At 36.9% G+C, this 23,258-nt stretch overlaps 1 protein-coding gene across 2 annotated transcripts in view; it reads left to right on the top strand.

Annotated features, from left to right (window-relative positions):
• Positions 1-23,258, top strand: part of Fstl5 (follistatin like 5) — a 579,517-nt gene that overhangs the window by 530,771 nt on the left and 25,488 nt on the right. For both annotated transcript variants that reach the window (XM_040752632.1, XM_040752631.1), the window contains exons 14-15: positions 1,140-1,247; positions 5,205-5,329. In XM_040752632.1, the coding sequence (XP_040608566.1) occupies positions 1,140-1,247; positions 5,205-5,329 (233 nt within the window). The remainder of the gene's footprint in view (positions 1-1,139; positions 1,248-5,204; positions 5,330-23,258) is intronic.

The following is a 23,258-nucleotide window of genomic DNA, read 5'->3' as shown; positions in this document are numbered from 1 at the left end:
TAATATAAACAGGCAGAAATTAGGGAGAACAAAATGATTTCCTAGCAACAATTTGCTTTCCAATAATTGTATTTAAAATAGATGCTCAATATTATACATATTGTAAATAGTTTATAATATTATAAATAAGAACAATACTCTTCATATAACAACAATGTCACAAAAATTGAAAAATATCACTTGTTTTTGGATGGTGACATTGTGCATTAAAGAAATTTTTGGTGAGATTAAAGAAATAAAGTTATGTAACTAAGTAGCAGATTTTAGCTGAATGGTCAAACTGTTGCCATACATGAGTGACCAGGCCATGCAATACATTTATCAGATCAAACAAAAGAAGAAATTGCTTATTCTATGCCAAACAAGAGTGGCTATGACATGAACATGGAATCATGTCCTGAATAACAGGTTCCAATGTGGAAATAGAAGCACAAATGGTTAAGGCACAAAACAACAGAAAGTCAAAATCAAGGCATTTTCAAGTGCCTGTGTTGATTTCAAGAAAGCAGAGTTGCTGCTGTAGGCTGTTGATGCTGTATGATGACACTAGGGATTGGAAGAAGTTGATGGCCTGCTAATACCCTCCATGGCTGTAACTGATAGCTGGAACTCTGTTTTTTCAGACACAGGTAAACAATGTTTTTCTTTTAAGGTTACTATGATGAACCAGACCATATCAACTTGGTGTTTCAGCATTGCCATCATGGAGTTCTAATCTGTCCTTAGGCCTCATAAGACCTTTACTTCAGATGTGGCATGTCTTCTCTGCTTACATCAGTTCACTCAGATCCTTCATGAACATGATGAAAATTGAAAATAGAAACACAGTCAAACTGTGTCATTACTGAACTGTAGTGAGCATGTATATCATATTTTATAAACACTCATTTTCTTAACAGCTCTCCTTGACTCAAATTCACATTCAGACAGTTGAGCACAATGCTATATAAAATTGTCCATATATTGATGGGAATGAGTTTGAATAATGTATTTTAGTTTAATCTAGCACAGTGTAGAATATCAAGTATCTGGCCAAATATAGCTTTAATTTCATTCCTGAGTTACAGGACTCTTCATTCATTTCTACTGCAGTTTTTCAAGGTTTTAAGACTTCGGTTTTCAATTGTTCTTGATTACAGGCAGTAAGCACAGACCCTGTACCAGTCAAATTGCATTATGACAAGTCACATGACCAAGTCTGGGTGCTGAGTTGGGGCAGCATGGAGAAGACATCACCAACTCTACAGGTAAGATATCAGGGGAGCCTGGTAAGTTACGATTTTTAAACCTTTAGATGTCTTGGAGATGTTCATGTGCATTTAACTATGTCACTCTTATTTATGGGACCTGTGGATCCAATCACCGTCTATTCATAGGAAAGGGAAAAACAATGTATAAAACTCAAGGAGTTAGTTCAGACTAGGATGATTGCAGATAATATTTATTACATTTTCCACCCATATGCTAAAAGGGTGGATGACAGGAAACAGTCAATGCCATTAGAAAAGGAAACTGTGTAATTTTCTTTCCTCTGTATGCTGTTGCTGTAGCAGAGCCTCTGAACTATAGGAGGACATACTGGCAGCCAAAGTATGCATGCCAGAGAAGGTTTAGTGCTTAAACTGAGACCCTCAGGAACCATCCATCCATTAATAGACAAATAAGGGCAGTCTTGAACTGTGACCTTGCCTCAGTACACATATGTCAGAGATGCCAGGAGGTAGAGACCATGGAATCTGACCACACGGGTAAGGTTGTTGCATAGTCTTTAGCATCTAGAGTTTGATAATAAGAGCATGGGCCTACTTTTAATCACAGGATGTGCCATGTTAGTCTTAGAACACTTGTTTCTTTTTGAGGTCATTTATATGATGACTTCACAAAAACAGAAAAAGAGAATAACCAAGTGTCTGTGACCTTGTGCCACAGTTTCAGATACAAGTGATGGAAAGTCGTTATGAACTACTTCCTCACACTGTCCGTGGACACAGTATGACTGGACTGTGCCACTAATGCAGAAGCCTAAGTCATCAAACTCCACACATTTGAAAAAGGCAGGTTAGATGAAGTATTTTGTTTCCCAATTACTTGACATTAACAGTGTTTTAAATATTTCTGAGGATTTTTCAGTACTGTGCTATATTATTCAAATGTTAGATGTCTCAAGATGAATAATTTTAATTAGCTGTGGTAATGAGAGTTCATTTTATATTTAGAAACAAGTGACATTTTAAATGTCAAAATCACAGTGTATTATCTGTTACCTCTTTTGCAGCTCAAACCATTCTAAAACTTCATATTTTACACCATGAGTATCCCAGAATTGAGTTGAAGTAGTTAGTCATCTACTTTTGTGAAGTAGCCTTTTGAGCTGCATGCAAGTGAGATCTATATATGCCAATGTGGCCTCAGTCACCAGTGTCCCATTGGCTCATTTCCATCACAAGGCAGTGGTACTCTTGTTTACGTGACCTCTTGCCCTCAAGCCAGATATCTGCAAAGACTAGCACTTGTAGAACACAAGAGTGGAAACTCAACAGGGCTTAGAAACTAGGAGTAGAATTCACAGTCAATTTTGCCACATCTCATTGAGCCCAGAAATCCTTCTCTGCTTGTCACAGTGAGAGAGACTGAGTAACACCACTGCTCCCTTCACAGTGGAAGACTACAAAAGTGACACATGTCCAGAGTAGGAAATATACCTAATTGTTGGAGATTTCATATCTAAGTCTATTGTTGACAAGAAACATAAGGCAATCCTACATATGTGTCTATAAAGTTATGTATTACCGGGATGGTTTATAGCTCTGACTTTTATGCAAAAGGATATATTTTCTATCCCCAGTACCAGCATGGCCACTCAAGGCATCTGCATCTCTAGTCTCTGGGAATCTGATTCCTTCTTTTGGCCCCCTTGAGCATTTGGAGCATGTACATGTATACTGGCAAAATACCCATACATGCAAAAATTTATATATAAAAATATGTATTTCTACAAAATAATATACATTTCTACAAAATATTTCAATGCTATTATATTACTTAGTTATAAAGATTAGGGGATGTTTTTATAAGCATGAACACTTTATATTCTTAAAAAAATAAGAGTAAGTGTTTCTAATGTAACATTTTCTTGGTTGACATTGTGTGTGGTTTTTTTTTTAAATCTAATACTTCAGTTCTGATTTGGATCAAGCTACTCGGACAGATTAAAACATCAAGTGTTCTAATTTTCACAAAAGGGTTTTTTTAGATGATCCCTGTAATATTATACTTGATAACCCTTTGAAAAACTTTATAGACATCCTAAGTAATTTTATCCACATCGTTTAGTCTTCTCAATATGCCTTCTTTATTTTTTCTCTGGATACCTAATGAATCTTTAAGTTATACAACATAGTTTTTGAAACAAATTTCTAAATGGTGTTAGATCATATCTGAAAATATAAAATAAAAGGCAGAAAATAAGACTTTCTATCAGAGTAGCTCATATAAGAAAGATTCTTTTTCTACATAAAGGTAGATGGATAAATAAGGGACAGGTAGATTCTAAAATATTGTACATGTAAAGATAGATGATGCTGGCTAGCTAGAAAAATGGATAGATAGGTGGTATGTGGATTGATGGGTGAATAATTAGAAATCTAAATATATGATAGGAGGATGGATGGATAAATAGATACATAGAAGGAGAGAGAGAGAAAGAGACTGAGACAGAGCTTGGAATGTCAAATCTTGGATCCCATGAGACCTTTGCTACTGTTTTGGGATCAATTCACCACTAAAAGCTACTAAGCACATTTATCAGGCCACCATCCCTTCAGTGGCTTGCCAGTGCCCTTTGCTAAGAAAATCATGACTCAGCAGGAATGTCCAATAATCACGGGAATTTGTCACCCAGTAGGATTATCAGGAAACTTTTGCAAAGAGATAGAATCTGGGATGTGTGAAAGCTGATCCTTTTGTAGAAACTGAATTCATATTCAGAACTGTGGGCAGGCCCACACTGTAGCATTTTGTTTTTACTTCATGTCAATCACAGAGCCCACTGGTGACAGCCAGGCACTGCACTCTAAAGGAAGAGAAGTGTTTGCTCCAACACATTGCATTTTACAATGGCACCATTTTCACAGATGGTGCAACAGCAGTCTATCAACGATAGAAAAGTCTACATGTATTTTCTAGATAGATTTTAAACTATACATTTTGGACAAAATTTTCTGGGGAAGTATTGCTTTTCAGCATTCTTTATTATGAAGAAAGCCCATGAGCTATGATACTAATTAGTGAGTTTCCAAAGTTTTAATTGTATTTTACTTTTTAAATGATATTGATGCCTTATAAACTGTAAAAATTGCTATTCTAAAAGCCACGGTGAGAGTGTGTTTTGCATCTCACAGTTGGTGAGGAGTACGTTTTCAAATGCGGAACAGGTAGTGAGTACCTTTACTTGCTCAGCCATTATGCACCCCTCACATACTCATTATTTGAACAAAATTTTAATCAAGTAATTGTTTCTTGCAACACTGACAAGGTACAGGAAATAAAAGAGGAACTTCCAGAACTTTAAAACATTGTAGACTATGAGGAATAAGAGATATCAAATACAGCTATATTTTATATAGAAATGGCTTCTGAAAATTGTCCTCTGATTTTCATATTTGTGGCATTGCACAGAAAAATTGAATATGACCACACACACACACCAAATAAATTTATGAAATTAATAAAAGTTTTTAAAATAACATTTTATTCATTCCAAGATTTTCAAAAGTTAAAATGATGCTGTGTTTTATTTTTGTTTCCATGGTCATATTGCTATCTTTGCTTATAGAGAAATTAAGTCATGGTATTTTTTATATTGCCTTAATTTTGTTTGTTTTACTATTTTCGTAGCTTCTCCAATGTACAGGATGAATATGTGTATTTACAATTCTGTAGCTTTTAATAATTATATGTGTTCTTAGAATTCTAAATCCTATTGTATCTGCCTTGCACAATAGTCATATACTACAAGATTTCTTTGTAGAAAGAAGTTTTCCTGTTTAAAAAAAAACTATAGCGATATATCATCAAAATTTGCTTCTAAGATACCAACTCTTAGAAAGAAAATAGAGTTCACGCATACAAATATATGTATCTAGAATAAAATGAAGCCTCATACTCTACACTGCCTCTGTCTAAAGCTGACATATTGTGTTTAGGTAATAACGCTGGCCAGTGGGAATATGCCTCACCACACCATCCACACACAGCCGGTTGGGAAACAGTTTGACAGAGTGGATGATTTTTTCATTCCCACCACAACACTTCTTATCACCCATATGAGGTAAGTGCTAAGATGCATGGCCCATGTATAAAGCTTTCTATGTAATCTTAATAAAAGACACATAGAATCTAAAAGCAATTTATTTACAAAACAAATGTAAGAAATAGTCACATATAATTTCATCTCCTCATGTCTGCTTACTGTGGTTGATGAGGGTTAGTGGTGAACTTACCACCGTGACTTTCATGTCTAATGAACAAACTTCTAATGACAAAAGTGTATTTTGTTATTTGTAGCAATTTAACGTTTTTCCCAATTTTTATTAGGGCTTTTTCTCTAGGATCTCATAAAATATTTATATTTCCTGAGAAAAGTGAAATGATTCTGATGAATTAGTTACCTCTCAAATAGAGAGATGATGTTCTTGAATGTGACACAAGGAAGAGACATGTGTTCCGGTGTCTGCTTCGAGTATTTGATTATACCCATAGCAGTTTTGGCTCATGGTGAGCTTAGTATGGAATTCTATTAAGAAGTATAATAAGTTCATATGGAATGTTTTAAGCATGGTCTTTCTAAAGGGGTATTTTTGCTCTCCTGCTGATTATTTACAAGGTGTGAAGGTAATAGGATTGCACAGAGTGGTACCTGAACTAGGCCTCAGAGCAGTGGTTAAGATGCTGGCATGTGGAGACATCATTCCCAATGACATTTCGTGCCTCTCTGACTTACTGCATGTACTTGACATATTGTTAGAAAGTTGTGTGGCTTTAGGATGGGAATGATTTTGACATAGCGGGATATGAGAGCAGCCAAATATTGTCTACAGAGACATGATTTTACTTCATTGCTATATGCTATTGGAAGGATTTTTTTGTTTTTTCTCGAGACAGAGTTTCTCTGTTTTGTTTTGGAGGCTGTCCTGGAACTCGCTCAGTAGACCAGGTTGGCCTCGAACTCACAGAGATCCACCTGCCTCTGCCTCCTGAGTGCTGGGGTTAAAGGTGTGCGCCATCAACGCCCAGCTTATTGGAAGAATTTTTATGTTTCAGGTGATGATCTTTCAATTCCTTATCATTCATATTCCTTTAGGGATGTATATCAACATAAAGACTGTCTAAACAGTGTTCTATAAATAGTTAAAGTAATGGATAGTAAACATTAACCTCAACAATCTTACCTGCACATAGAGCCTAATGTTAACAAACAGGGATGATCATCAAATTTCCTATATTTCAGTTCAAAGCAATTGTCCCAACTACTTCAATAATGATGATCAAGAAAAACAGTAAAAATGTTGCTTCTGTATCCTAAATTGAATTGTTATTTATATAAAGTTTCATTGCAACAAATATAACTTATTTCACACTCAAAACACCATGGGAATAAATATGGTTTGTTCTACCAATTTTGTGGAGCAAATTATCAAATGAATTTCCCGTGTGTGTAAATATGTTGGGACTGGATTTCTGTGAACTGTGTGAATTCATTTGAAAGTACTTCCTCACTTTTGTATTTCCAAAATGCTTCAACATCTTCAGGCAGAGGGCTTGACACATAATATGTGTTGAATGAAAACTGACTTTCTTCCTCTGACCTGGCATCTCATTAATCTGCTTTACTCCCAGACTGCATCATCCTCCATTCTTATAATTGATATCTTAATGTCCAGAACACACCTGGGCCCAAGTAAGGCCCTTATATTCTTAGTGTCAGAAATGATGAATACTTAATTTATGTTTCTTGAGGGAAGGAGGAAAGTACCACATTTCCTATGATTTGTCTTTAGGAAGAGCTGTCTTTCAAACATACTGGGTTTTCCATGTCTAACATGACTGGCCACACAACAGCCAGGACACATATATTTTGTGGAAACATAGAAAAATGACAAAAACTTATTACAGTGGTAAGAGTCTCAAGAAAGAGATGTCATATTGAACTTATTTTTCTGGAGCTTTCCATAAGATTTATTGCTAAAACTGGATGAAGACTAAGGAAATTTATGCTGTGGGCAATTATTTTCCAAGCATGCCTTCGGCACAGTCAGTGTGGGCCAATCAGAGAGGTGATCACAGGCTGCATATGAACTGCTCTGCCCAGTTAGGAGGGCTGAAGCCTCTCTCCCCATATTTATCTCTCACTTGCTTTGTTAGCTGGTAGTATTGGCCCACTTACTGGCGAGTGCATCACTGGCTGTCTTTGTCAGTCACCTTCCGGAAGGCGCTGATGGTTTCCTACATTAGCTGTTATGTTCTTTCTTGCCAAGTTCATGTGAGCACTTTATAGCCTACTATGAGCCTTTGCTCTTCTGCTCATGGAGAGGCAACTCAGTCTCATCAGTACCGCTGTTGTCACTGTATGGCAGCATTCATTTCATTTCCTTCTCAAGACTGTCATGAAATACTGCTGGTGTACTCCTTTGTCCAGTGATATCTGTCCGGACAATTCACAGTCATCACAGGTAAACCGGATTATTTTGGAATTTGGTGCAATTATGCTAAAAGTCTATGTATTTCGTGGCCTGACTTCATCCATATGTTCACTGCCTGCCCCATTTATCCATCACTTATTTTGTTTCTGTAGATACAATATTCAGGTAGGTCAAGAAGGTAGAATTTAAAATACCAAAGAGAATATAATTGCTTGACTTCAAAAAGAATTTAGTATCTATGCATCTTTGTATTTTCATTCCCTTTAGTCTTATGTAGTGAAATACAGGCACATAGGTTTGAATTTTAAGGACTGTAAAGATCATCAAATGGATCAAAGACCTCAACATAAATCCAGTCACACTGAAGCTGTTAGAAGAGAAAGTGGGAGGCACCCTTGAACGAATTGGTACAGGAGACAGCTTCCTGAACATAACTCCAGTAGCACAGACACTAAGATCGTCGATTAATAAATGGGATCTCCTAAAACTGAGAAGCTTCTGTAAGGCAAAGGACACAGTCAGCAAGACAAAAAGGCAACCCATAGATTGGGAAAAGATATTCACTAACCCCACATCTGACAGAGGGCTGATCTACAAATACAAGAAGCAAATCTCCAAAACACCAAAGGATCCAATTAAAGTGGGCTAGAGAACTAGATAGAGAATTCTCAATAGAGGAGTCTAAAATGGCTGAGAGGCACCTAAGAAAGTGCTCAATATTATTAGCCATCCAGTAAATGCAAATCAAAAAAACTCTGAGATACCATCTCACTCCTGTCAGAATGGCTAAAATCAAAAACACCAACGACAATTTATGTTGGAGAGGATGTGGTGAAAGGGGAACACTCCTCCACTGCTGGTGGGAGTGCCAACTTGTTCAACCACTTTGGAAACCAGTATGGAGATTCCTCAGAAAAATAGGAATAAACCTACCACAAGACCCAGCAACTCCACTCTTAGGCATATATCCAAAAGATGCCCACTCATACAACAAGGATGTCTGTTCCACTATGTTCATAGCAGCATTATTTGTAATGGCCAGAACCTGTAAGAAATCTAGATGCCCCACAACTGAAGAGTGGATAGAGAAAATGTGGTACATTTACATAGTGGAGTACTATTCGGTGGAAAAAAACAATGGAATTTTGAAATTTGCCGGCAAATGGATGGCAATAGAAAAAAACCATCCAGAGTGAGGTAACCCAGTCACAAAAAGAGAAACATAGTATGTACTCACTCATTTATGGATTTTAGACATGGATCAGGATAGTGCCAGCATACAGTCCCACTGCCAGAGAATCTAGGAAACACAACCTTCATCCAGCGACTGATAAAATCAGAGGCAGATACCCACAGACAAACACAGAACTGCACTCCTGGAATCCAGTGTCAGAAAGAGAGAACTGATTGTCAAAGGAGTTAAGACTGGGCTCGTTTAACCCACAGAAACAGTTGACCTGAACAAAAGGGAGCTCTGGGACCCCAGATAGATGGCTGTATAGAAAGCAAGGGACTGACCCAGACCCCTGAGTATGGGTGTCAGGGAGGAGGCCTAGGTAATCTATGGGCCTTGGGTAGTATTTATCCCTGGCATACAAATAGATTTTGAGTGCCCATGCCACAATATGGGAGGCTCTCTCAGCTGGGACTCTTGGGGGAGAGCCTAGGCTCTGCCCTGGATGAAATTACAGTCACTGGAGATCCACCCTGGAGGGCCTCACCCTCCCTTGGAATCTGAGTGGAGATTGCCTGAGGGACTAGAGGACCTGGTGGGGAGGGCAAGGGAGGAGTTGAGGGAGAGGGAGCTGGGATTGACATGTGAAGCAAGATAATAATAATAATAATAATAATAATAATAATAATAATAATAATAATAATGAAGAAGAAGAAGAAAAGCAGGGTAGTGGGGAAAAGTGCAGGAAGAGGTGATTAAGCTGTATTCATGATACTTTTCAAAATTTAAATTTTTCCAGCAATGGTTTCCAACATGTTCCTAGTAGTGAGGGAATGGAACTTAGCTAGATATAAGCAGATTTGTGCAGAGAAGATGTTGTCAAAATTTAGTGAAGGCTCCCAATAAGGCCAGACAGTGAAATCTATAACAAATGCTAGAAATGGAAGACTTGAATGAATTGTATTGGAAAGACAATTTTGGCATCATGGAAACTGATTCTAAGAACAGAAAATGCTTTTAACAGCCAAGCCATCCCTCCAGTCTCCTGGAAGATACTGATGCCATTTGTAACTTCAGTTCCAGGATTTCTGATGCCCTGTTCTGGCTTCTGAAGGCAGCGGGTCAGAACATGGTGCAAAGACATGTATATAAGGCAAAACACTCATACCCATATAATTAACCACATCTTTATATAAACATTCTCTGAGTTGCAAGGGCATAGTTAATACTAGAGTCAGATGGTGTGGTCAGCAGGAATTATTTATGGTTTTCAATGATAGTTTTTTAGACAATTATAAGTAGATGTTATTGGGGTTTGTATTACACACATACACACACATACTCACACACACACATACAGAATCGGTGTTCACTTCAGTCATCCTTTCTCTTTTTTAGTTCTCCTTATTAGAGTTCAAGAAGAAAATTTGTAATTCTACTAGGCTGACAATGCTGATGCCAGGTGACAACCAGCATTCATTGAAATGACAAGCAAGTTCAAATATTTGACTTCTCTATAGAATACTAAGATATGACTTGTGGGGATGGAGAGAAGCCGTATCACCACTATCCTCACTGTTCTCTGTATTTATACAATGTTTTACTGTGTATATGCTCATGAGTAGGTTTCTTTCTTTGATCAATGAGCATAGCTGCAAATTATACTAAGGAGATCTTTAAAAAAACACATTACCATAGAATATTGAAAATTCAATTCCCACATGATTATGTTGCTCTGAACAAAACCTGCTAAGTTCAGAAAGCAAATACATACAGTATCTCATGTTGAAAGTTTTTTTCTCTAATTTACTCCATTTCCCACCCTCTATTCCAGTGTGATGCTATTCTGGACTGAATTTCTTAGGCTAGTTGACCCTTCAGTTTGGAATGAAAAAGGTTAGTTGGTATGCATTCCTTTATGATTTTGTGTGCTAAGAGTGTACACAGGAGTGTTTGAGGCACAATCAGTCAGTAAGACACTAAAGGCCTCTGAAGTCTCAGATAGGTCATAGCCCTAGCGCTACCCATTTCCAGAACTTCATAGAAGCTGACACAGCAACAATATAAAGTGAAAAGCAGGAGACACTTCCCTGATGTCTGAGAGTTTCTACAGTGCACTTTTCCTGTTATAAATTATAACAAAGGAATGTTTAAGCAGACATTGGGTTTGATATATGCTTCCTTAAAACTCCTCCAAGGAGAAAATATTTCTCCTGCAGGGAAAATAAACATTCTGTGAAAGTTAAAGTACATCATTCCCCTTCATTTTTATGAAATATGTTGAAGCAAAATTATATATAGAGAGAGATATGCATGTATGTATGTTTGTAGACAGAGACATAGATCAGTAGAGCTCCATTCTTGTCAGAAACCTACCAGGTATGTGGAAGTACAATGTCTCCACTAAAAGTGAGTGTCAGCCTGCATCTGAAATCTTCTCACGAAAATAATGAAGAAGATATTTTGTTCAAGAGCACTGAATGAAAGTGCCACTCCCCCATGATGGGCAACAATTCAAGGGGTGGTGGTGCAGCCTTTAATTCTAACATTATAGAGGCAGAAGCAAATGGACCTCTGTGAGTTCTAGTTCAGCCTGGTTTACAATATTTCCAGGCCGACCGTGTCTGTGTAGTGAAACTCTGTTTCAAAAACAAAAACAAGAAAAGCAAAAAAGAAAGGAATGAAAAATTATTTCTAAATGCAAATCTCATAAGAAAAACTTAATTCAGTGCAGTAATTTTCTTATTTTGTTCATGCTTATGAGATAATTAACTCATACAGAGAAATAAGGTAAGAAAAAAATAAACAAATGCTTCTGAATATAACAAGCTGCCAAACTCTGTACACAAGTTCATTGTTATGGATTCATCATAGAATAGAAATTTATATGCCACAATTTTATGTTTTTTGGGTAAATGAAATATTTATAGAATTTTATCAATGAATCTTGCAAACTTTAGTAATGAACTTGTGGTGTTCACATTGCATACATCAGTGATTCTGAATACTATTTAAAAATTCATCTTTTTATTTTGCATCCTAGTCTCAGCCTCCCCCATTCTCCACTCCCAGTCACTCTATCCCATCCCCCAATGCTCACCACCAAATCCCCTCCTCTTCATCCAAGAAAGTGAGTATCAATTAACCATGACATATCAACTTACAATAAGACTCAGCACCTCCCCATATATTAAGGCTGGGTAAGGTGTCCCAATATGAGTAGTAAAGTCCCAAAAGCCTGTAAAAGAGTTGGATAACAGGCCCTTTACCCACTGTTAAGAGTCCTACAAAAGGACCAAGCTACACAACTGTAACGTGTATGCAGAATGTCTAGGTTGTCCTTGAAGATTCCTAGCTTGTCTTTTAAGTTTCTGTAAATCCCTGTGAGCCTAGGTTAGTTGATTGTGTAATCCTTGTCTCCTCTGGCTCCTACATTCCTTTTTGCACCGTCCTCAACAGGATTCTAGATTTCTGCCTAATGTTTGGCTGTTTGTGTTTACATCTGCTTCCCCCAGTTGCTGGACGGCTGGCTCCTCTCTCATAACAATTGAGCCAGCCACCAATCTCACCACAGGTGACAGCCAGCTCAAGCTTCTTATCTGCTCTTGCTAGGCATCTAAGCCACAGTCCTCCCCATAGTCTCCTGGGAGATTCTCCAGCACCCAGACTTCTACCCAACCTCAAACTGCACCGTGCCCAGTAGTCCCTTCATCACTCTTCCCCTATGACCCCTCCTTTTGCAAATCTAATCACTCATGTTACTCATGTTGCCATCCCTACACACCATCAGTGCACTCACAGAATCTCTTCTAGTTCCCTTCACAGGGACATCTGGGTGTCTCCCCATGAACCATCCTTGTTACCTAGTCTCTCTAGTAGCATAGGTATCCTACATTTTGCAGCTAATATCCACTTATGAGTAAATACATACCATATCTTTCTTTCTTAGTCTATATTATCTCATTCAGAATGATTTTTTTCTAGTTCCATCCCCTTCCCTTCAAATTTTCTGGTGTCTTCATTTTTCACAATTGAGTAATACTTTATTATGTAAATGTAAAGCATTTGTTACATCTATTCCCATGTTGAGGGACATCTGGATTTTTCCAGGTTCTGGCTATTGCAAATAAAGCTGCTATGGATTGAATCAAGTGTCCTTCTGGTATGATTGGGCATCCTTTGGCAATATGCCTGAAAGTGGAATAGATGGGTCTTGTGGTAGATTGAGTCCAGTGTTCTGAGAAAATGCCACACTGACTTCCAAAGTTGATGTACATGTTTTCACCTCCCTCAGCAATGGAGGAGTATTCCCCTTGCTCCACATTCTCTCCTGCATGAGATGTCACTTGTGTTCTTGATCTTAGTCATTGTGACAGGAATAAGATAGATTAGCAGGGTCGTTTTTGATTTTTCATTTCCCTGACGGTAATGGATGTTGAACATCTCCTTCAGTATTTCTCGGTCATTTTAAATTCTTCTGTTGAGAATTCTCGGTTTATATCTGTACCCCATTTATTAGTTGAATTACTTGGTTTCTTGACATCTCTTTTCTTGAGTTCTTTATATATTGCAGAAATCAGCCCTATGTCAGATAGCTTCCCATTTGGTAGGCTATTGTTTTGTCCTATTGGCACTATCCTTTTCCTTACAGAAATTGTTCAGTTTCATGAGGTACCATTTATTAATTGGTGATCTTAATCCATGTGCTACTGGTGTTCTGTTCTGGCAGATGTTCCTGAGCCAATGCATTTGAGATTATTTCCCATTTACACTTCTATCACAGTTAGTGTACCTGCATTTATGTTGAGGTCTTTGACCCACTTTGACTTGAGTTTTGTACATGGTGATAAATATGGATTTATTTGCATTTTTCTACATGCTGATATCCAGTTAGACCAGCACTATTTGTTGACAGTGATTTTTCTCCATTGTATAATTCTTTGAAGAATTGTGTTGTGATTTTAATGGGGAGTGCACTGAATCTATAAATGGATTTTGGTAAGATGGCTATTTTAACTATGTAAATCCTACCAACATATGAGCATGGGAGATCTTTCCATCTTCTGAAATCTTCAATTTCTCTCTTCAAAGACTTGAAGTTTTTGTCATGCAGGTCTTTCACTTGCTTGGTGAGAATTACCCCAAGATATTTTATATTAGAAGCTATTGTAAAGTGTGTTGATTCTCTGATTAATTTCTCATTTATCATTTTTATATAGAAGGGTTACTGATTTTTTTAGCTAATCTTGTATTCAGCTACTTGACTAAAGGTGTTTGTCAGATGTAAGACTTCTCTAATAGAGTTTATGGGGTTGCTTATGTATAATATTATATCATCTATGAGAACATGATACTTTGACTTCTTCCATTCCAATTTCTGTCCCACTGATTTCTTTTAGTTGTCTTATTGCTCTAGTTAGAACTTAAAGTAATATATTGTATAAGTATTAGGGAGTTGACAACCTCATCTTGTTCCTGGTTTTAGTGGAATTGCTTTGAGTTTTGATTTCCATTTAATTTGATGTTGGCAGTCTGCTCGCTGTGTATTGCTTTTATTATGTTTAGGAATGTCCCTTGTGTCACTGATCTCTACAAGACTTGTATCATGAAGGGGGGTTAAATTTTTCTGTAAATTATAAATGAGTATAATACAATGTCAGAGACAGTCAGTGGAAGAACACTATTGGATACGAAGTCATTTTTATAATTTTAACCTGTAAAATGAATCATAGGGTATGCAAATGAGATAATATTTTAAATATTTTAATTTATTTGCAAGCCTGTAGCTATAACATTTTAAGAGCTATTCTTACAGAATTTATGAAAAAGGAGTCTACCAAGGACATTTAGAAAGGACGTGAATATATGGCTGAGTGTGTAAGTGAGGTCTCCTTTTGCAGAAGGCCCACATTTGATTCTCAGCACCCATGAACTGTCTCAAAACCATCACCATCTCCAGGTCCAGGAAAACTAATGCTGTCTTTTAGTCTCTGTGGGCACTGCACACATGTGGTACACAGACATTCACGAAGGCAAAACACGCAAATACAACAATTTTTAATTAAGACAAATACGTACTTTTTCTTATATTTTATTCACGTATTAATAACGCTTATTAACATTTACTGGTATAACAGACATGTGAACTAAGAAGCCCCTGTGTTGCAACAATCCTTTGCATGTTTGGTATGGCGGTTCAGCCCAGAAGGGAGAGGTCATCTGGCATGTGCTGATGGTTGTCTAACACAGTCTGGGTCTACTGTGAAAGATGTAGCAGGTACAACTTTTCAGTTAATAAGAGAATGCTCTATGCTTATATTACTCCAGAGCCAAATTCTGCTTATCATTGATCCAGTCCTAAATTCCGATTTGATACCTGTGAATTGCCAGATTTTCTTTTAAAAAATTTGGGTTTATTGTTTTTATTGCTTCATTTTTTAAGGTAAAGTCTAATATGTGGTTCTCCTTTGTCTAAAGCATGCACATGATATTGTAATGCGCAGAATCTTTGCACAGTTCCTGGCATATAATATCTTACTAACAATTAGGATAATGAATTGTTCATTATAGTATGTCCCATGGTGGTTATAGTGATTAACACTCAGTATATTTTTATTGAAAAATTATTTATCTGAAAATCTGACTAGCACAGTGATTTTCAGGGAAAGAAGAAGTACAGTGGGCTAAGCCAGAGTGTTAGTTTACTGTAAATTTCTCTGTCGCTTTAAGTACATAAAAGGGAAGGTAATTGCTAGTGGGAATTATCTGTATAACACTGCAGGGTGTCAGTCAGTACTGAGGATATTTAGGTCACTGGAGTTAACTCTAGAGTAAAACTAAGCATAGAGGCTTACTATCTCTGGAACATATCTTAGTGTCTTTTAAATTATAACCATTGTCTATGAAGCAGCTGGGTTTCTTGGTATGGGTCCCTAATCTATAAGGCTTGTAAAAATCCATTACTGTTTTTCTAATTTCTGTTAGAAAATTAGAAAGCACATTCTGTTAGGGAAATGCAGTGACAATAAAACTGCAAAGTGTTTATTTGGGGAAACAGTAGATCAGGAATCAGGATGCCCTAACTGAGGTGATTCCTGTCTTGCTGAGAGAAGATGAGGAGATTGTGACAGGAAGAATGGAAGCAAACACTTGGTGGCACATATGTGAATAATTTTTTGGTCTATCCTTTGGCAAAGGTGGTCTTTTTTGGTGAGTTTATTAATTGTTTCACTTTCAAATGGCTTTTTCACAAATACCACAACATTCATTTATATTAGCCAACAGCCTCAATTATGTTTCTGTTATATTTGAATATTAAGCCAGGTCAAAGTCTCCTGGATCAAGAACTGACCTGACCTTTTCTAGAGGAGACTCTCAAACATCACCTCCTCTTTATTCAGTCACAGTAAGAAGAAACCTATGTGGACTTCACTCAGAGGCAAATGTTTATTTTATTTAGTGTTTGACAGAAGCTTCTGATTGAACAAAACCTTGAACACTGGGAATGTTGCATCTTCTAAGCCTTAGAGAATCTTTCTTCTTTAAAACTCAGGTTGATGTCATCATAAATATTCTAGACTGCTTGTTGGAGATGTATGCCTTTCATGAAATTCTAAAAATTCCCTAGGAAATATTTACTCTGTGAAGTTTTTTCCCCTTGTTCAAAGCAACATATACTGGAGTGAATATTTCATTGCCTTCTTAGTTTTTATTTGATATCAACCCAGTTTATAACACTAAGAAATGATTGATTAAGTTTGTAAGTAAATCAGTAACTCTAGCAGCTTATGGGTAGGATTTCTGCAGAATGTGCAGTTTATATTCATAAAATGAAAGATATCAAATTGTCAGATGATGATGGAAATGCCTTCTGAAACTGACATTGGAAACATTTGTCATGTAATCAGCACAGAGCAATGAGTTTAAACTCAGAGGCAGGATGCTCTCTAGAATGTAAGGCCCTGGGTTATGTCAGAAACAGCAATAGCAACAGGTGCAAATTTACAAAGCTTGGGAGCCTTGCTCATTCATTAATTTCAATCAGGAATTTAACATATGGAGAAAGCAAGTCACAGTTTTCCTAAGTGTCTTATATCTGGTCATAAATATTTAGATGGAGTCTTGGTTAACAATAATGACACAGGAAAATTCTGGCCAAGGCTGGATTATTTTTCTTAATATTAACATTATCAAATAACAAACAGGGATATATTAAATAATGATGATTAAGAACGTAAATGTTTAGCTGGGTAAATGGTGGTACATGCCTTTAATCCCAGCACTCAGAAGGCAGATGCAGGCAGATCTTTGTGAATTCAAGACCTGCTGGTCTACAAGAGCTAGTTCCAGGACAGCCTCCAAAACCACAGAGAAACCAACCAATCGAACAAAAGAATGTAAATGTTTAACACTCTCAAATCATACTACTTAGTTTAACCAGAATGTCACCAAGCACTGAACATGCAAAATCGTCACTCACAGTTACTTCTGCATTGCACAATATATTCACTAGTCTAAAACTACACACCAATCCTACAGTGCTTCACCTCAGAACCTTTGAGGTAAAAACCCATTAGTGAGTGGAAACATAGTTTTGATGGAGACCTTTGTTTCCTTGAGGATGAAAGGAAAATATGTCAAAAACACTTATCTCTAAAACAATCACTGAGAAGTGATGTCTAGAAGGTTCTGACTAATACTTTTGTTTTTATGAGAGTACTTATCTTAACAATGTAGTAAATGTTCATCAAAAACTTAGAATGCCATAAGAGAATAAGGTGGAACCCCATTCAGCTGGAGAACAAGGTTGTTGGAGACATTCTGTGGGTGTGGGGGAAAATCAGGGTTAACTAGTACCGATATGTGATATTATTCTCATTGGGCACTCAGGCTAAATGGATGTAACACAGCCTGTGAGATCCAGAAGGTTCTGAGGCATGAGTGTACTTTTATGAGAATACCCATCTTGGCAGTATTTTCATTAGAAACTCCTTACATGCCCAGCACAGTATGTTCATTGTCTTTAGTGTGAAGCATTATGAACATTCACTTTTCTACACATAAAGAAATAATAAATAGTGGGTAGGGTATTGCTATGTGACCTTCAAATCATTTTATAGTTTTCTGTCACAATAATGATCCCAATGTTGGGGCTGACACTACCTGTATCTGCAAAGGCTTGGTGTTTCTGAGTGAAGAAACAATTCATCTTCACTCTACATTCCTAGAAAATGTTCTCAGCTAGGAGTCAAACATTTCTTAATTCAGAGACAGCTAACTTTGGTCATTAATTGGTGCATAAATGCCTTGATTTCTGAGAAATAAAAATATTGAAGTTTTAGTTTGTTTCAAATAATACTGTGTGTATACCTTTTTGTGTGTGTCCTCATTTATAAATGTAGGACATCATCAGGACTCTTTTGGAAAGCAGGTGTCAGATACTCTAATTATTTGGTGTTGTGAGCTAATCTGCACTGCAAAGTTTTACCCTTTGTGCTTTTAGTCTTTATTTATCAGAGACAACACGCTCTTCTCATTTCATAAACAGGACCTAAATACTTAAAGAAATTAAAATAGTTTACTCAGTGTCATATGTCAACTAAATGATGGATATGTAAAACAAATTCGGTATTCTGGTTGAAACTCCGAGTGTCTTCCAATTGATTCTCTTATGCACCTGGACAGATGGCCCCAGCTCACACACACATTTCTCTCTGTCTCTGTCTCTCTGTCTCTGTCTCTCTCTATCTCTCTGTCTCTCTGTGTCTCTGTCTCTCTCTCTGTCACTCTTTGTCTCTGTGTCTCTGTCTCTGTCTCTCTCTCAAGTACACATCCATGATTTCTTTTGATATCTGTCTTTTCCTGTTTTACAAGGTAACTTTATTATGTGGATTTTTGTCTTGCTTTATGAAGGCATGTTGTAACTTTTGTGTGATCAGATACATTCCTGAAACTTGCTTATTTTTGTGTATACCTATTGTTAGTGTGCAAAGCTACTATACACGTTATAATAAATTTTATGTGACAGCTGAATAATGACTACAATATGGAGTTTTTATATTTTATCTTACTCCATGGACAAGAACATTAATGTTCATTATTTCAACCTTATCTAAGAACACCCTTTAAATTTGTCAGTATATTAAAAGACAACTGTGGACATCCATATTTATATTCACTTACATCCAATACCGGCATAAGTTTCAGAGAAAACAGAAGTTAGTTTCAACAATATGGAAAATCTGCAATTCATAGACTTTTATTTTCCATCTATCAGAGCACATGGTTTCTTTTACAACATTACTCTGTATGTGATAGTTAGTCTAAAAAGTAGGCATTAAAAGTTTAATGATTAAACAAAGTTAAGTTTATTAGTTCTCTTTTATACATTAAAGATATACTTTAATCTAATTCAAGTATACTGTGCTCATTTGTACTTAGGGATTATGTAATTAAAAAATCAGCACTCATGTTTCCTAAACCTTCATAAATACATCCATCAGGAGGCATGGCAAACACTCCATTCTGTAGCTCTGTAAGAAGCTAATTAGATTGCCTTCAAAAGAAATCGTCAGCAAGAGATAAAGGTGTAAATTAAAAGGCAACACATAAAAGACTTGTATAAAGTGGGATTTTCATTTCTACCATTCATGACTTTAGAAATGAAGTGCTCACCTGCTCCTGAGTGGCAGTTGTTATTGTCTCTCCAGGACATTATGTGCATAAGGCAAAAAACAGCACTGCTATGCTTTGGCCCACTTACAGATCCACTTACACATAAATGGAGATAATCTCAAATGGGCAGAACAGCTAAAAGGCAGAGAATCATTTCAGGTGACTAAAATATGTGTGTTATAGACAACTATTTGAATTAAATCTCCCTCCACACTTTTCAGACGTTCTGAATCTTTTATCCATGCTTGTATTCAAAAGAACTCAGATGCTTCTAGACAATCTGGATGCTCATGAGCATGGGGGTTAAAACTGTTTGCCCTTTCTCTGGTTTGCATACCAGAGTGCTTCAAGGATATTATTTCTTCACCAACATCTTGTGAAAGTTGCAAGAAGAATCCTCTTTAGACTAGACACTCTCGATTATTCACACCAATTTTATCACTCTCATTTCTTCCTGTTATCTAAGCCACGCCGCCTCCACACACTAATTGGCAACCCCATGTGACACTTCTCTCCATGTCAAGTCGTCTAAGTGATTTCTGCTTCCCTGTGTATGCTCTACCTGCCAATTCATTTTTCCACTTTCACGATATCCCCAGATATAGTTCCTCACCCCAGCAACATATGTGACCAAGCTTCCTCCTTGTCGTATCCCTCACTATTGAATTTAGAATCACATTATCAGCTTAGGTTTTATAATGGTATCAGGGACTGTCAGCTAAGTATTAAATAGTTGTTATGTAAATGATAATCAAGCTACAATCTACAGACCCAAAGAGGTCATGTAAAGAGGAGGACTCTAATGGGGACACTTGACTCACTCAGAAGAGGATAGCATAGATTTTGTTGGTGCACTGGAAGCAGGGGCAGATGGGAGCAGAAGGCATCAGTTGGGGGTGGGGTGGGGAAAGACTACTGGAATTGGGAGCATATAGGGGATGTGTTGGAAAAATCCTTTCAATGGATTTAAGACCATTTGTGTAACAGTTATTTTTATTATTTTATCTTTTAGATGCTATTTCCTTCTCTTCTCTTCATCTACTTCCATAAATTTGCTTATTGTGGCTAACTGATATTAGTCTCTTTTGCTTGAGTATATCTCCTGGAATAGCTTAACCTTTTGAATATATTTCATACCTTGTGTTGTTTTTGAGCTATAATTCTGCATAAGATCCTATAACAGTGAAACTTACTACTTTATACATATTACTTATTCATATATATTTAATTTTGTATTATGTAGTTATGGTGTGTTTCTACACATACTTATATTACAATTATGTGGAAGTCAGAAGTCAGTTTTCAGGAAGAATTTTTCTCCTGGCATGATGTTTGGTAGAGGGATTGAACTTCATTTTTCAGCCTTGGTGACAAGTGTGTTTATCAATGAGCCAACACTTGAGTCTTTTAAAAGCTTTTGATATTGTCTTATTACTTTCTTTTACTTGGAGGGGACATGTATAATTGTACAATTGTACAAATTGTAGGAATAGGACATTACCCATTGAGACATCTTACTTATATAAATATTAAAATCCTAGTAACAGAATAATAATACTGCACTTTTGTCCCTGGAATGTAGCTCATTGCCTGACAGATATTACAAATTCAGAATATAATGAAATGATTAAATATGCTAAATAGTTACTTGCAAACAATGTAAATTTTTCTGCAATACTCAAGCTGTTTTATTTTTCTTTTTTCATCTTAATTAAAATACTGGGAGCTCATTGAGGCAGTCAATGTCTCTTGGGAAAGATAGAACTGATGATTTATGGTTCTGAAGAGGACTTGGAATGGCATGCAGGCACCCAGCCCATGTGCCCACACCCAGAATGCGATGACAGAGGAAGAGGACACAGAAAGGGTAGAGAAAAGGAGGAGGAGGAAAAAAGGGAAGGAAAAGTGAGTGGGGGAGGAGAGGTTTCGATGATAATACAGAGGGGCAGAGCCTGGGTAAGCTTCAGAGGTGGAACACTTGCTTAACATGCACAAAAGCACGGATTTCAATCCTAGGAAACAGCGTCAAAGAGGAAAAGAAAAAAGAAAAGAAGAGAATGAATAACTGTGATTATTCTGACTAGTCCAAATATTTCAATGACAACTTATAATACGGTGTATGCAAAGATATATTTTACCTGCATTTATGTCTGTATACAACATGTACACTCATTAGATCTTCTGGACTTGAAGATACAGACCATTGTGAGCCCCATTGAATGCTAGGAATCAAACTATACTCTTTTGAGAAACTATCTCTCCTCTAAAATGCTTCAAGTTTTGACAAGCAGAAGAAATCTATGAAGGGCTATCCTCATAAGTGGAGTGTTTCAATATGTAATGGAAATTTAATTACATATGTATTTTAATGCCAATTGTCCCTCATGTCCTCAAAATCTAGTAAAGAGCCTTACATGACCCCTCTCCATGATGCATCATGTAAGTTTAACTGTTGTCTCTAAGAGGAGGCACATGCATGCTACAAAGTTCAGAGATATGGCATAAGCAGTTATCCATACCATGATTTTTGAAGAATGACAGAATGTAAAGCTAAGCATGTGAATATATTAGAGATTGCTTGTGCAAAAACTTGAATAAAAGTCCTCCATTTTTTAGTTAACTCCAAAACATTAATTTATTTATCTTTAAATCAGTCCTGATATGTGAATCATGGCATCAACCTGGAGAGGAGCGAAGGTGTGTGACAGAAGTTGACTCAGAATAATTTTGGTACTGAACAGCCATCATTCATTTCTGCAAACCTAAGTTACTCTTTGTTGAAAACCCCTTAAAATTGTGTCTGTCATTTACAGTCTTTCACCATTTCTTTTCTGTACATGGAAAAGAGGGAACAATCTCAGCAACCGAATGCTTACTAAGTGCTTACTCAAAGCTTATGACAATGCCACTGCAGAATTTACTCTATTGTACTTTCTATTGAAATGCTTTTGCATTTGAGTTTTCAGATATTAAGGTTGTAAGGAGACAATATTAAAGTGAACTTGCTTGCGGAGTAATGACCAGCATCGTTTACTAACTAAAATCATCACAGATAGTGCACTGTTATTTTAATACTTAAGACTATGTAGATACAAACTATATGTCATACAAGACAATACTAGGCTTATAGCATTGACAAGATAACAGCTCAATTACACTTACCAGCCCCTCTCAGTGTAGAAGCTACAAGAGTCCTAACTAACCTTCATTTTCACTGGGACACAAATGATTCTTTAAGAAAACACCCCACAGTAAGTTTGAAATTCTCACTTCATCACCACACTCCAGAGTGAATAGAAGTTAGGAAGGTAGGATCTAATCCAAGCTCTTCAATAATAGGGCTGTGTGACCTCAGCTACATCCTTTAATCTCACTGATTCTCAAGATATTCGTGTGTAAGATGAAGGGATTGAAACAGATCATTCCTGAAGTCCTCCAGCTCCAGAGCAAACTCTGAGGTCTTATGCTTGCCTCAGCCAGGAATATCCAGCTGTCTCCTTCTCAGGAAATGGTCTGGCAGAACACAACCTCCAGCATTAGCCATGTACTCAGAATGGGCATGAATGCTGTTAATAGGAAACCCTGTACAATACTACCATTAAAAAGGCAATACATAGTTTTTGAAGACCCATCTTCCAATGTAGCTGAGTTTACTGTGGTGCCAAATATACCTCTCTCTGTCTCTCTCTCTCTGTCTCTCTCTCTTTCCC

Source organism: Mesocricetus auratus, unplaced genomic scaffold, assembly GCF_017639785.1.
Source record: "Mesocricetus auratus isolate SY011 unplaced genomic scaffold, BCM_Maur_2.0 Super-Scaffold_100009, whole genome shotgun sequence".
Lineage (NCBI taxonomy): Eukaryota > Metazoa > Chordata > Mammalia > Rodentia > Cricetidae > Mesocricetus > Mesocricetus auratus.
This window is presented reverse-complemented; position numbering and strand designations above follow the sequence as displayed.